Genomic DNA, 15,884 nt, shown 5'->3' on the forward strand with positions numbered 1-15,884 from the left:
GAATGTGTGTGAATGTATGGTCACGTGAAAGAAAAACCTGAAGAAAATTCTCCTCATGACTTTCTCACAACCTCACCATCTTTGCAGATCGTTGATGAATGGTTTGGCCGGACCATCATCCGCTCCTGCACCAAACTGAGCTATGAACATGCACAGAGCATGATTGAAAGCCCAACGAAGAGCGTCCCCGAGCAGGAGCTGCCCCCCATCTCCCCGGAGCACACCGGGGAGGAGGTGCACCGGGCTGTCTTGAACCTCCACGGAATGGCAAAGGAGTTACGCAAACAGCGGTTTGCGGACGGCGCACTGCGTCTGGATCAGGTCAGTCTCTTCTTTTTTTCAGCACAACCGACAGATTTGACTTCTGCCAGAACCCAGCAGGCATGAGATTTAGTGTGGCAGTCCTGGGCTCTTCCCTCTTCCCTCAGTCACTGCACTACAACAGTGGGAACTAACTCCCACATCCACAGGGCAAAAGGGTGGTGTCTGTGTGAGTGGCTCTGTGACCAAAACTCCCAGCTGGTCTTCCCTGGTGAGGCAGTATTCAGTACTTGGTCCTCATCTCAGTTTTTACCTCAAATCCCTCTTACTGGAGTTGGGAAAAGGAAACATGGAAGTTTAGAAGGCAGTTAACCAGTATCTGATTGTTAGGCTTTCTTTAAAAAGTGTTTCTTCTTACCCCTTGTCTTCCAAAAAGAGTTGTATGTTTACAAATCTCAGATTGATATTTGAAGAAGCACAGAACGGAGGAGACTGTAGAATGTTGGCTGTTTAAGAAAATGACAGCCCAGGATGGTCCTGGTTACTCTAAGGATCACAGCCATGCTGAGCCCTCTGCGACTCAGGCAGCTGCCACTCAAACCTGGTCAATTTCCATGTCTAACAGTTGTAACTCTTACAATCCAGGAATTCTTTCCTCGTTACTTGTCAGTACATTATAGAGTAGAGCCTGTGTTCTGTCCTGTGCGGTCTTTTTCTTCTCATATTTCTTACCCAAGCTCCAGAGAACTCACTCTCCTAACCTGGTCTCTGTATATTGTGTTTGGAAAATGAGTGGGGCAGCAGGATTGGCTGATGGAGCTGTTTGTCAGCCTGCTGGCCGAGCGCAGCCCCCCAGAGACTTCCTCTGAGACTTTCAGCTTGGGGAGATCCCAAAGGCATTGTTTTAAAACTTTCTAATTGAAGATTTCACTTCATCCTACATTTTGTGATAATCTTACACAAATGCTTCTCAGAAGGCATTGCAAACAGTTGCTGCCCTGGGCCTGCAAATAAATTAGCAGCTCTTGGGACAAGTGGAGAATCCGTTCTGCCTGTGCCTGAGGGAGTCAAGGCATCTTCTGGGGCTCTCATGCTCCCACCCTCCCTTGCCTGGCTCTCATGCTCCCCTCTCCCTTGCCTGGGCTCAGGCAGCCTCAGCAAACCCTTCGGATCAGGAATGCCATTGCAGGAAGACAGCAGAGCTGATGGAAGAGGGCCGCAGGCACGGGAGCAGACAGAATATCTCCTCTCCTTCCTTTAGTGGGATATTTCGTGGGGTGTGAACGCCCTAATTCTCATTCACCAGTGGCCGCTGTTGTCAGATCCAAGGACTCTGGTCGGTTCTTGCTTCTGACTCCTGTCCTGCAAAGCTCACCTCCTAGTTCTCTGCTTCTCTTCATGTCCTGCTGGTCCCTTTGCAGAAGCCTCTTAGTCTACTCACCCCTGTAGGGTGGCACTCCCTAGAGTCTACCACGCCCTCTTTTTCCTCTTTTTGTTGTTCTCTATCCACACTCCCTCCCTGAATGAGTTCCTCTTTCCTTACAATTCTTAAGATTTTAACTACTGATTAGATGCTGATGCTGACAAAACCAGTTCAGCCCTTCCCTTCTTCTCTGGCCCCAGGCCAGTCTCTCCACCTGCTCCTTGAACTCCTCACCCGGCTGCCCACCGGCCGTTTCAGCCTGCACTCACCATTCCTTCTGCACGACACAGTGACCAGGGCCCACGGTGCGCTGCACACGCCGGCTGTGCTCCCCCCACCTCTGGCTCCCACCAGGAGAGCTGTGTGCATCCCGGGACAACCCTCCTCATTCCCATCCTGGCTATGCCAGCTGTACACGTCGTTATAATTATGCAGTTTAACTGAATGTTAGGTAAACTGATCAAATGAGAGCATTTTTAAAAAGCTCTTGTTTCTGTGCAAACTAAGTTAAATTGTTTGGAAGCACTTGTTGAAGATGAATCTTCAAAAATTCTGCTGTTTGGGTGTGACAGCTATAGAAGAGTAGGGGAAAAATCATAAATTTCAAAAGGAATTCTGTACTCAGATTGCTTTACAGACGTCTAAGTTCTCACTCTCTTTTAAAGAAACAAAAGTAATAAATTATAGACAATAAATTATGAGTAGTTGATTCAGAAGAAAGTATGTAGAAATCCAATTAGCATACTCTTTTTTAAAATATTTACATTTTTTAAAGTGAATGAATGTATATTTATAAATTAACTTTATCACAGATGTTGGGTTCCATGTCTGTCTCTTCTGAACGAGTCTCCTTTTTAGCCAGCCTCTGGCAGAACTCACCAACCACTGCTTCAAGCACAGCAAGTGAGAGGGTTCTTGTGACACCATTTTAGACGCCTTCCCCATCAGATTGCTGTAAAATTCAATTGAATTAAATGTGTTAAATACTCTAAAAACTGTGGAAGACCATCAGTGATCTCAGCTCTCATTACAAGGGGTATGGTAGTCAGGGGAGAAGAATGTTCACAGTATCTGATTGATGATCTGTTAGCATGTGTCAGAATCAGAATTTGATTGCAGAAAATAGCTACAGGTATCTGTAGCTCATTGGCCCTCTCAATTTATAGATTAGAAAGCTGAAACCCCCAAAGGTTAAATGAGTTGCTGATATGCAAGAAATCTAGATAGCCAATTCTTTGTTCACTTTTCTTCCATTTACACCACGCTGACTTGAGAGAGAAAAGTTTTCCTTCAAAGTGAGAGAAAAAACCCTCAAGTCCTAATTAGGTTCCAGTTAATTAAGGTTTGAAAATAATGAAATTGCTTCCTGGGGGTTGATCCCTTGGTTCCCCAGAAAACAAGTGTGTGGACCACAGCTTTAGAAGGAGCACATCTGTCTCCTGCAGCAAGGGACACTGGCGAGGGCCTTTATAAATCAGCTAAATGGCCCATTCAGAAGTCACTGCATTTGTTCTTCTGTGCCTACTGCCTGCATTTGCCCTCACGAAAATCCATTTTTCCTCAGTGCTTTTGGCATAGCCTGCTGTTTGGAGTTGCTCTCTGATGCTTTGTTTGCTCCAGTTCACCGTGTCCTCATTTTTGGTGGCAGTCCTAAAAAATATGTCCTTCTACCCTAGCCTCAATTAGAGAGGTTCTATGAGAGGCCCCTGTGAGAGGGGACAACATCCATGTCACACTGTATGCCCTTGAATGCAGAATAAACCTGCTAAACCAACAGTTTTGCCTTTCTGAAAAATCAGTTTACCATGATGATCTTCAGAATGAGTGGAGGACACGAGCATGGTGACTGTTGAGTCAGGGACAGACTGGTTCGGAGTCACAATAACCACAGAAACACAGCGATTTGATCACTGGGTGATGGCAGGCAGCAGCTTAGGACAGAGCTGCCTGGCCCATGCCTGAGATAGTGCACCCTCAGGCTCAGGGCCACCTGGGCTGGCTCCAATCCCCTGGAACCCTCTGCCTGCAGTCCTGTGCTCACCCAGTATACGGTCAGGTATTAGCAACTTCTGCGTGTACTGTGATGTGAAACAGATGGGAAACGCTGCCCTCAAGGTCACATTGCCTGTTCCAAATGTGTCTCTCTCTTTTTTTTTCCCCAAATGTCTTTTTAACCTAGAGCACGAACCTTGTTCTAATAGGTCCTGGCTCAGTGAAAGGACACCTTTGTTTCGCTGCCCCAAAGGAAATGCAGGTGCCTGACGTGTTCTGTGTGCTTTTTGTTGGATTCACTGAACAGTATTCCTTCCAGGTGGTTTCCTTCTAGCTCCATGTTTTCTGCTGCCATGTTAAATCTAGAATTTAACACAGATGCTTGTTTTATTTTATTTTCTTACAACACGCATCATTCCTCTTTCTTAGAAGGAGACTCCTTTTATGTTTGTAGTCAAAGTAATCATAATGGTTTACAATTATATGTGTATCTTGTGCACTGGGGAAGGGGAACTGTGAGAAGCCCCCACTCCTTCCTCTGGGTCTTGCTCCACAACTAAGGCCTGCCTGACAGGCCTCAGAGTGCGCGAGCTCCCTGGCACTTCTGCTGTGCGCACTCAAATCTTGCTCCCTCCTCATGGTGGGGATGACAGTGTCCAATGATGACATGGCATGTTGACAAAGCCTCGGCTGCTCTTGGAGTTCTGTGCCTTGGCAGTTGCCTTCAGAAAGGACAGCAGGGGAAGGGAGCTAAATAGAGCCCCCAAACAAAAACACTTAGAGAATATTGACTGTTTTCAGGACACTACACCTCTAGCTTTCTGGCACTTTCTCTCCAGCCCGCCTTCCCTCCTTGTCAGGTGATTGTGCTTAGAGGCCGCTCTGTGGGAGGGCTCCTGGAGAAGGAGTCGCCCTGCAGGAAAGGGGCCCGGCAGGTGGTCAGGGGGTGTGAATGGCCCCTGCTGAGCCAGTGACTTCCTGAATTTAGAGAAAGTTGCAGTGAAGAAAATTTAATATCAGTTTCCATCTTCATAGGCAAATTCCTCCAAACTGTAGGAGCCTTGACTAAATTCTCAGCTGTATCTTATATGAATCCCACATGGCACAGTTTTGAAACTCAAACTTCAGGCAGTTTCTTTGAGGGGACTTGATTGTGAAGATAAACTTGTTAATGGAAACAATTTTTTAATACCTTGGGACCCATGCTGCCGTGGGACGCTATCATGGATGACCTTGGCCTAGCCCAGACTCTAAGTCAGGGTTGACAGACCCTGTACAGAGCCAGATAGTAAATATTTTAGGCTTTGTGGGCCATCTGGCCTCTGTCCTAGCTACTCAACTCTGCTGTTATAGTGTGAAAGCAGCCAGGGACAGACGAACGAGTGTGGCTGTGTTCCAGCACAGCTTTAAGGACACTGAAATTTGAATTTCATATAATTTTCATGTCACAAAATAGTCTTCTTCCTTTGATTATTTTTGAATCATTTAAAAATGTAAAAACCATTTTTAGCACATAGGCCATACAAAAAGCAGGTGCAGGCCAGATTTGACCTGTGGTCCATAGCCTACTGACGCCTGCTCACATGAAATGCAGCTCTCTTACCCGGCTAGGTTTTAGCAGCTCATCATCACTGCACTGGGAAATTGGGCTGGGGAATGGAGAGCTGTTGTGCTAAGTTACCCCTCGGGATGGTTTCATGCAATTAAGTAAATTATTCCTTTGATTAGTACCATGCTTAGCAGGTCCAGTTGGAGGCTAGAAGTAAAGGAATGAATCCGTTTAGCACCAGTTCCCTTACCCTATTTACAGTCAGGTAGCTTTGATTAGCCTGAAGCAAAGAGAGCAGTGGTTCTTAATTTCGCACCTCTGCAAGCTCGGCAGCCTTCTCACAGTCAGGTTTCATCCCACCCACCCCGTCTCCCCGAGCCCACTTGCAGAGTTGCTGGCCCCGCCATCTTGTAGGGGCCCTGAAGGTGGGGACTGTCATAGCAAAACGTAGCTCTAAGGAAGCTCTATGGTGTCTCTCCCCGCACCCCACCCCCCACTGCTATGTGTAACAACATGTTTTATTAAATCATGCATTTAAAAATATAGTTAAGAATGTTTCTGTTCCTTCTCTATAATATAGTTGTTTTTAAGAAATAAGCATTCCAGCTCTCTGGAATTTTTATACAAGATAATATTTAATTTTATGATGTTTGGTGCAAGGTAAGAAGGATGGGCATAATCATCCTACCTGGCTCTTCCTTGATCTTATTATTTATGTCATCACTTAAGCACGATGTTGGTCAGGTGGTTGGCTGTGTTTGCAGAACTGGTCTCTATTTTCTCATAGAGTGTTTCATTCACTGTGTCTTCAGACAGCATTCATTGGGTACTGAAAGCAAGGATGTGGTAGGGGCTGGAAATGAACAGTCCTGATTCTTAAGTTTACAGTAGAGTGAAGAAGCCCACAGACCGCACAGAAAATGTAAAGTGCTGTGACAGAGCTGTCCCAGAGTGGGGTGAGACTGTGCTGAAGAGGCCCGGCCCAGTTCGGGATCAGAGAAGACTTCCTAGCAGGGGCATTGTGTACCCCAAGTCTCTTAAAAGACTTGGGGGGCTAACCAGTCTCCGAGTGCTAGGGAGGGCATTTCAGGCAAGCTGCTGGCACAGGTGTGGCAGGGGTGAGAGATGGCACCTTTGGGCATCGTCAAATGTTCCGGGTTGTGTGGCATGGAGTGCAAAGACAGGGAGCAGCTGGAAGAGGAGGAGGCAGGGGCTGGGCCTTGAAGTCTGTAGGAATGGGCCAGGGGAGCCGTGGAATGATTTCAGATACAGAAGTGATGTGATCAGAGCAGTGTTTTAGAAAGAGCTTACTGGCTGTAGTGTGGAGAGCAGACTAAAAGAGAAAAAAAATGAAGAAAGCTTGTATTCCAAGAGAGAAAGGGCCCGACCTGAGATAGAGACTGTGGGGAGAGAGAAAATTACAGATCCAAGAGAGGACGGAAGATTGGCAAGCCTTGGCAAATTGAGGTGAGGGAGGAGAGATGAATCCGGGAATCAGGTTTCAGGTTTAGGCTCGGGCATTGATGCAGTACCAAGTACTGACAGGAAACACCTTGCATAGGAGAGTTAAGAAAGCAGATGACTTCCGTTTAGGGTCTGTTGAGTTTGAGGGGCCAGCTGAAGACAAAACAGGTCGAGATGTGGGCATAGAAGTCTGGAGGTCAGTGGGGAAGGCTCACCTAGAGGTAGTCCTTTGGGAGCCAGTGGCATCGAAGGTCCTTAAGCTGCAGGAGAATGAGCTATATTGGGAGTGGGGGTGAGGTCTCTAAAATGAGCAGCCAGATGGCACCAGACAGACAGGAGGGTGACAAACACTTCCTCCTGCTGAGTTCTTAGTGAGGCCCCCTTTGATCCCCACCCTTTCCTTGGAAAGGAAGCTTTAAATCCAATTTTAAAAGTGAAAGTATACTCTTGTGCTTATAGAAAAGCATGTAAGTATATTCTAGGGTTAGAAAATTTAGAAAATACAAGAGTATAAAGGATCAAAATCACTTATAATCCCATTACCAAGAAATAACCACTGTTAATATTTTGGTATATTATGATTTTTCATAAATCTCCCCTTTGTCACTTCATGGCAGGAGGGAGGAGTGGTCAGCATAACATACATATAATTTTAATGTTATAGAATGCTTTCTCCCATGTCACTCAAAATTCTTTAAAATATTATAATGCCCATGTAATATTCCATCATACAAGTATGCTCTTAAACATTTAACCATGCCCCAGTTGTGAATATTTAATTTCTGATTTTTTGATACTGTAAATAGTGCCGTGGCCATCTTTGTTCATAAATCTTTACCCTGATCTCTGGTTGTTTCCTTAGGCCAGTCCTGGAACTGTGATGATAAGGTCAGAAATATAGACATACTTAGAATTTTGAAACATTGCCACATTCCCTTCCAGAAAGATCATACCAATTTATCCTCTTTCCAGCAGCCTGTGGATAAGGGCACCTGTGATGGAAATACCTGTCAGGAGTTCTCTGCCTGTGTGCTGGGAGTAGGTCTCCCTTTCTCTTTCTCTTTTTCTCTGTCTCTCTCACAGTTGGGCTAGGGCTCCTGAAATGTCCCAGTGACTCTGTCTTGGATTATTTCTTCATCTTTCGTATTGTTCAGTATGTTAAACTATAGACTCTTCCTGTTTGCATTAGCCGTTATAAAAAAAAATACTAATAAGGGTCCTAAAATGTAAAATGACTGAGAAAGGTGGTTAAAAGCTTCTTGCTAAACTCTTGCTAACACTGAGACTAAAGGGTGAGCTCCCGCCCCAAACTAAAGTCCTTCTTTGTGCTTGTTAAACTCAATAAGAAACCCATTGTATTTGAAATGGTGCTGAGAACTATTGTTGCTTTTTCCGATCCTCGGAGAACATTTGTAACTTTACTAGCATTTTTTGTTGCTCTTACCTCCTGTGTATAGCTTCCAGGCATTGTTTGAGCTGGCCTGACATGAATAATTATAAGGAAATCCAATTGCACTAAGACCAAAGAGAACAGAATTTCTCTATGTGATCTCTGCCACCATAAGAATTAGGGTAATGATAAACAGCATAAGAAGGCTTTTACTAGAAATTCAGGGCTTCCAGTTAAATGTTGACAGACAGTGCATTACTTCAGCCTTGGAGATAGTTCTAGAATCATGGAGGCTTGAAGAGTATTTATCATCCTGTCAGATTTTCCCCTTTTTCTCAGTTACCAGTTTCATAATAATCATATTAGCAAAATTTTCATTTCAATCTCTCCACCTCATTTATAAATAAATCCACAGCCAAGAATCTGTGCTGTTTTGAGCCATTCAGCACCGAGGCTTCCTAGGGTGACCTCTGGAGGAGAGTGGAGTCTCTAGCTTTCAGGGAACACTGGGAGCGCAGGAATTCCCAGTCATGGGGTATGGAAGTCTTGCCTTTGAGAGAAATTGATTCAGTTATGGCACTTTAATTTCATCTGGACTCAGGGAAAACAATCCACATTTATGCATCCCAAGGCATGAACAAGAGACAGACTTGAAAACTTGACCTAGTTGTGTATAAGTAACACTAATTACACCCACTTGTAGGAGCTGATCACCGTTTGTAGCTTGTTAGCATACACATAAAATCTAACATATATCATTAAGTGCCAGAGTAACTTTGCTGAGCAGCTTGTTATTATAGCCCTAAACTTCATAACTTTTCATGTGCTCACCTTCCTTTAGGCATGTCACATCGTCATTTACTCATAATTTTCAAAAATTAGAAGGAATATATGTAGTATTTTTCTGGAAGTTGTTAAAAAAGCTGACTCGGTCATGATTTCCAACCCTCACTGGACAGATATTTCTTGAAATCCTATCTTGTTACGAGTACTGCTCATAGTTCTGTGAAGGAGCCTTAGGAAGACAAACTTTCTACACTAAAGTTGCTTAGTGAATTTGTGAAGAACTCTGTGTACTTATAAGAAACTCCAGTAAGATTTTAAAAAGGGCAGGGTGTGGGGGGCTGGTGCATATGAGTTGACACAGAGCTAAAGGAATACCCAGCCTGATGGTTCTTAGGTACGTGGGGTTTGTGAAAGAAGGCTGCTTGGGAAGGGAAGCCCTGAACCACATGGTGATCAAAGTGAAGGCCAGGGTTGGTGAAGAAGAGCTGAAAGGTATGAAATGCCTACGGTTTTGAGATTCGAGGGGTAGATTCCTTCACATTCCTCTCCCTTCTGTGTTCTGAACCTCTTGAGAAACAAACACACAAGTCAGACCGAGGTCAAAATATTCCATCTGTTACTGATAAAGTTTGGGTTAGAGAAGGCAGCTTGAGCCGGCTCAAGCATATTTGGAACAGAAGTTAATGTGGTAAAAAGAAGGTCTGACTGGGGTGACCAGAGGGAGCAGAAGGTAGCCAGAGGCAGAGAGAGAAGGTGCCCTCTACGAGACCAGGCACCCGGATAGTCCTAGGATGGCCTTCACTACCAGGTGCCCTCTTGTGCAGTGGCTGCTGGTGAAGACCAGTCACTGATGCTTCTGCTTTTGGTGGGAATGGCCAGTGTAGGTCCTCAGCAGAATTCTGAAAACTGCTTTTTATGTAATTTTAGAAAGTAAACTTGGCTCCTACCCCACCTCTAGAAGCTTTTCACTTGCCTTCTGTTTCTTTCTTTGCCTGTATGTGGGCTCATTTCTGACAGAAGGGAAGAGCTCTGCCTCTGCCGCTATGTCCTGCTGCTTGCATTGGCCAACTCATCCATCCCTCCCACTTAGGGTTCCCTGAGCACTTTATTTACACCTGTCACCTGTCCTGGTCACATTTTCACATTGCCTTGTCATTTTCCATTTGCTTCCCTGTCTCCTTCTCTGACACTATGAGTTTCTTAAGGGTAGGACAGTATCTGTTCATCCTTCTATTCCCAGCCCCTGCCCCAGTGCTCATTTTTAGCCAGATGTCTCAGGGTCTCTACACATGTCTGTAGTTATTGGTCTTTTTTTAAAAATGATGCTAATTGTGATCTGGGAGAAGGACTGTAGCTCTAGAAGAGAGGTGTGTTTGTGTAAGAGAATTAAGTGCATGTTATGAATCAGAGAGATTTCCTCCTCTTTCGAATAAAAGGGTTGGGTGTTTGATTACCTGCCAGGGCATCCAGAGTTTAGAACAAGGTTTAATGAGGACTTTCTCAAGGTGGAGCTGCCTGGACAGGTGTGAGGAGCCAGGAAGTGTTAGCATCCCAGGGGGCTGGCAGTGCTTCTAAGGCGCCCTGAGCACTTCCGTGTTCACCCCTGTATCCTCAGACCAAGCTGTGCTGCTCTGTAGCCTGGCAGAAGAGGCTCTCCGGGGAAGGCAAAGAGACCCCCGCAGTGTGCCACCCCGGGAATGGAGATGCTCAGGCTGGTGAGAGACCTGACTGGCTATCATGGAAAGGTGGGCGAGGCACCAAATCCCCCCGCCTGCCTCTCAAAAAGTGTCGAAAATTCTGGGTGTGCTAACATCAGCTGCTATCCCCCACCCCCATGATGAGATGGAAATGATTTGCATACCACAGTAGGATTCCCAGGCTGATGCTCCCCCTGTGAATTCTGATCAGAGCCTGGTTTTGCTTTTGATGGAAATGGTTTCCACAAGACAGAGGTTCTGTGTAGTCGCTGCTGGGCTGTCTGAGACGAGAACTCACGGCACGGCTGAGAGTGTGCCCGGATGACTCAAATTCAAGTCCCTAGCACTTCCAGGGGACAGGGAATCGAGACCAAGGGCTCTCACTCTGGCAGGATAACAGATAAGAAACATGGAGGTAGAGCAGGGTAGTGGCCGGTGCCCCTTGTTGTTCTAAGATGCAAGCCTTTCAGGTTAGTGGCCTTGACAGACAGATTTGGCTCCTCCAGGACTCTGTCTTTTGGGTAATTGAACTCATGATTAGGAAGCTCTTGGACTCTCCCCTTTCTGTTCACAGGACACTCTGCACGTCCTCACCCTGCCCCCATGTCACATCCCACGTCACTCGAATGTGAGCCAAACAGCTACATAAGAGACATGGAATCCTTTGACGTTAGTAAAACCTGCGTTGGGGAAAGGGAGCCCTTGCAGCTGATCCTTAGATTTCAACCATGACTGCTGCTTGGGGCAAGCCCAGCGAATTTCGATTTTCATGTTGCTGCAAGCGGGGGACTCTGCTTCTGTTCTGTTAGCTGTCTGTCTTAAACAACGCCGCCAGGCCCACCTTCCCCTGGTGCGCTTTCACCTGTCACTCAAGAACCTGCAGTCTCCGGAAGCAAATTTCATGGGCAGTAAGATTTCCATATATATCCTGGGATAGGTATAGGGTTGCCAGGTTTTTTTTTGCCAAAAAGGGTTTTCTTTAAAAGCCAATTGCCATCTACCATCTCCATGATTTTATAAATAAAAACATTTTAGCACCAAAACAAAGGAGAGACATAATTTCATAGTTCAGGGCAATCTTTTACTTTGACCTGGTTGAGCTTTGTGGAAAGCTTTTCTCTCATTTTGTTGATCTCAGGTCAGCCTTTGAGAACTACAGGATTGTTCCATCAGATCCAAACACCTCCTGGCCTTGGAGGCCCTCTGTGATGTGGCCTGTGTTTTGTGTTCCCTGTTTCCCACCAGCCCATCTACCTTACTCACTGGTCCTTCCCTGCCTTCGAATAGTCTGGGCCTCCACTTGATCCTCCGAGTCCCACATAACCCACTTCCTCTGGAAGCCTGCTTCACATAGGCTGCCTCCTTCTCCACATACCTCAGGCCTCTTTCCCCGTCTCTCCTCTAGGTGCCTGGTGCAGTACTTCAGAGGTTTTCAGTCATTTCATTTTGTAGTTTTGTTTTTTTACTCCCTTCTTCTCCCTCTCTGCCTACATTCTTGAGTATCAGCTGTGTAGAAGGCAGATCCCTTGGGGCAGTTTCTTTCTCACTCATAAATCTGTGGTGCTGGTCCAGAAGAGGCGAGCTCCAGGCTGTCCTAGCACTCGAGATGTCTTGAGGTCAGTGGGTGCTCAAGGACACTGTGCCCATTTTACAGTCTAGAACTGAGAGGTGTGGCCCTGTTTGTTATTCCTCAAGAAATCCTTACATTTTTAAAGAATGATATTATTGTGACACGGTTGTTTTGTAACACTTCTTCCATTCCCACTTAAATAGCACATAACAACATTTTTTAACTAAAGAGAATTTAAGAGCTTTAAAAGTATTTTGTAATTTTAGAACATGCCTTTTGACTTATGTTTTTAATTTCTTACATTTTTCAAAATATCTACCAGGTACCAAGTACTGCACTAGATTTTGGGACAGAGATCAGAACGTGGTCCCAGCTCCCAGCCCTCAGAGTAGCTTCATGTCTCATGGAGGAACTAGAGACAGAAACAGAACAAGGGGGCACACGGGAAAAGCTGAGGTTGGGCTGAGTGTGGACGTGGCTGCTTTGGTATATTACATGAGATATACTTGATTTGAAGGGGTCACTTTAAAATTGGAAACAAGGTCATTCTGTTTTAAAAGTTTTCTCCTGTGCAAAATAGAAATTAGCAATTTGCTGTAAGAAAATGCTAGAAATGTTGAAAATAGAAATTATTTAATTTTCCCCTTGAATTGTGAGCCACCCCCCACCACTAGGGAGAGGGGAGTGAAGGAAATCTGCCAGAGTGGAAGGAAATGAGTGCAGACCCCAAAAGCATCACCCAGGGAGGGAATCCCAGCAGGTTTCTTATCTGCTGCTTGTCAGCATTAAATCGGCAGTCTCCCAAATAAGAAAATTTGCTAATGAATACCAGTCTACTGGGTTTGAGGTACCTTTGAACAGGGAGCTGTTTCTGAGCTCTGAGAATGCCAGCTTGGCCATCAGGCAGTTGAAAACTGATTTGCTACAATCTGTTCTCTCCCTTCCATTCTCCTGCCCTCCACCCCAGCCAAGCACTGGACTTAGCTTTTCCTACAAGCTTCCGTCCAGCCAAGCTCACGGTCTCGCCTGATTCCCCAGCTGGCCTGCAGGAACACACTTCTGACCCTAAGCAGAGGGAACAGAGCTCTGCCAGTGCTTCTCCCTGTCCTCCTGTCTGTCCAGCCTCTAGGCCTGGACTCCTGACTCCTTGTTGCCGAGGACTTCTTGGTGGAGATCTGCCCTGTTTGCCCAGAGGCCTAGCTCTGAGTTCCTTTTTGGTGCATGCTTCTGCTCCAGACTCTGCCCCATCCCCAGCTCTCCTGTTAAACCAGCTTGAAGTCAGTGACTAGAATGTAGAGCTTATGAGCGTGGACCCTGCATCAGACCACCTGGGTTCTCATCCTGACTCTTTCTCTTAGCTGTGGGACTTCCACTTTTCTGTGCCTCAGTTTCCTAAGATAAGATAATAATAAATGAAATGAGATTACATATTCCTGAGATAACCGTCAGTAAAATGGAAATAATACCTATGCCATGGCAATGTTGTCAGGTTAACTGAGTTGTACCCATAAAACACTTAGAACATTCTCTGACACATAAGACCAAATGGATGTTAGCAATGTGCCCAGATGCTGAGAAAGGCCCCATTTCTGTCCTCACAAAAGAGCCACCTCTAACAGAGAAGAACCCAGTGAGGGCTGCAGTACAGGCCACCAACAGCCGTGGCCTGGAAAGATGTCACCTCAGTTGTGTTCCGTCAGGTGGGTCTGGGTGGAGGAGAAGGATTTGAAATGGAGGTGCAGGGGCAAGGAATGGTGGTCTTCTACTGCGCCGTGAGGGGTGGTCCATCTTGGCTGGGTGTATGGAAGGGGCACAGCAGTAAGAGATGAGAGTGGGAGACTCAGGAGTTGGTACTGGATTCATTAACAGGTAGCAGGCAAGATTTGTGAGCAAGGAAGGGGAAGAAATTACGCTCCACACATTACGCTCCACATCACCTGAACAGGAGACAGAAAATAGTCCATCTGTATAGATACACCACAGCTTACGTAGCCTTTCCTTACGGTGGTCCCACAAGGTTGTTTTTAGGTTTTGCTGTTACAAATAACACTGCAATTACTATTCTTATGAGTAAAATTCAAAAATCATTTTGGGTTATTTCCATGGGAATACATTCTTAGAATGAATGGATTGAAAGAAATAACTATTTTTCTGTGATTCTTTCTCTTTTTTAATCAACTTTTATTATAGTATTAAAGTAACATGTATTTGTTTTATAAAAATTTAGAAATTGACAAGTAAGCCCAAAATAGCCATCAGTCACCCATCATCTAGTAATAACATTTTTCTGCATATCCTAAGTAGGTACATTTTTAGAGCTTTTGATTCAGGCTATCAGATAATTTTCCAGAAAGGTTAGACTAATTTAGGCTTTCCCGAGCAGGGAACAATAGTGCATTGTCACTGCCTCTCACCAAATTGAAAGTTTGTGGCTTTGATTTAATCTTTGTTAATATGATAGGTTGGAAATGATGTTTTATTATTGTTTCAGCTTGCGTTTGTTCTACTGCTTGTGGGTTCGATCAACTCTTGAGTCCTTTCTTTGCCATTTCTATGAAAGGAGGAGTTTAGGTACTATCACTAGAATCTCCTAACACCTTAAACACTAGACCCACGAGCCACATTTTTAGCCAGAATTATTTTTTCCCCAAGTAAGGTAAGGTAAAATTCACTCTCTTTGGTATTCAGTTCTACAAGCTACACGTAGCCACAATCAAGATAAAGAACAGTTCCACCACCCCAGAAAATGCCTGCAAACCCCCTCTCCCCGCTTGGCGCCTGGCAAGCGCTACACTGTTTTCTGTCCCTGTAGTGTCGCTTTTTCCAGGGTGTCATATAAATGGAATTGGACAGTAGCTTTTGAGTCTAACTTCTTTGACTTAGCATCACGCACTTGAGGTTCACACTTGTGTTTATGTGTATCAAGTGTTCATTCCCTTTTATTGCAGAGTAGTATTCCATGGTACAGATTTGGGTGATTAGAAGTAATGCTGCTAGAAACATACGCCTACAGGCTTTTGTGTGACAGTTTAAAGTTTTCATTCACTTGGGTAAATACTTAGAAAGGAGAATGCTAAGATGTGTAGCAGTATTTTGTTGTGGTTTTACTTTGTATTTTCCTAATGACTAAGGATGTGGAGCATCTTTTTAATGTGCATATTTTCTATCTGCATATCTTTTTTGGTGACATGTCTGTTTATATCTTTTGCCCGCTTCTTAATTGAGTCGTTTGGTTTCTTATTACTGAGTTTTGAGAGTTCTTTTTATATTTTGGATGTAAATCTTCTATCATATTTGTGATTTGCAAATATTTTCTCCCTGTCTTTGGCTTGTCTTTTCATTCTCTTGTTTCTTCATTCTCTCTGGCTTATCTTTTTATACTCTTTTGAAGAGCAAAAGTTTTAAGTTTTGATGAAGTCCAATTTATTGAATTTTTCTGTTACGGATTGTGCTTTTGGTGTCATATCTAGGAAATCTTTGACTAACCCAAGGTCACAAAGATTGTGTTTTCTTCTGGAAGTTTTATAGTTTTAGGGTTTACATTTAGGTTCTTCACTTATTTTCTAGCCCCAGAAGCTTCTTTTAGAAAAGTCCCATTCACAGAGACAGATACACCTGAGCAGATTTGGAATGGAGTCAGTCCTAGGAGCCTAGCCAGGCATGGTGCCCTCCAGGAACCATCCAGAAAGGAGGCATGGACATCAGAGGCTTCCCAGGAGTGGCTTTTAAACAGATATAAGGCTTCTCTGACT

At 44.7% G+C, this 15,884-nt stretch overlaps 1 protein-coding gene across 7 annotated transcripts in view; it reads left to right on the forward strand.

Annotated features, from left to right (window-relative positions):
* Positions 1-15,884, forward strand: part of DIS3L2 (DIS3 like 3'-5' exoribonuclease 2) — a 321,790-nt gene that overhangs the window by 254,324 nt on the left and 51,582 nt on the right. For all 7 annotated transcript variants that reach the window (XM_064485261.1, XM_064485263.1, XM_064485264.1 and 4 more), the window contains one exon: positions 88-321. In XM_064485261.1, the coding sequence (XP_064341331.1) occupies positions 88-321 (234 nt within the window). The remainder of the gene's footprint in view (positions 1-87; positions 322-15,884) is intronic.

The sequence above is a fragment of the Camelus dromedarius genome, chromosome 4, assembly GCF_036321535.1.
Source record: "Camelus dromedarius isolate mCamDro1 chromosome 4, mCamDro1.pat, whole genome shotgun sequence".
In the NCBI taxonomy this organism is placed as follows: domain Eukaryota; kingdom Metazoa; phylum Chordata; class Mammalia; order Artiodactyla; family Camelidae; genus Camelus; species Camelus dromedarius.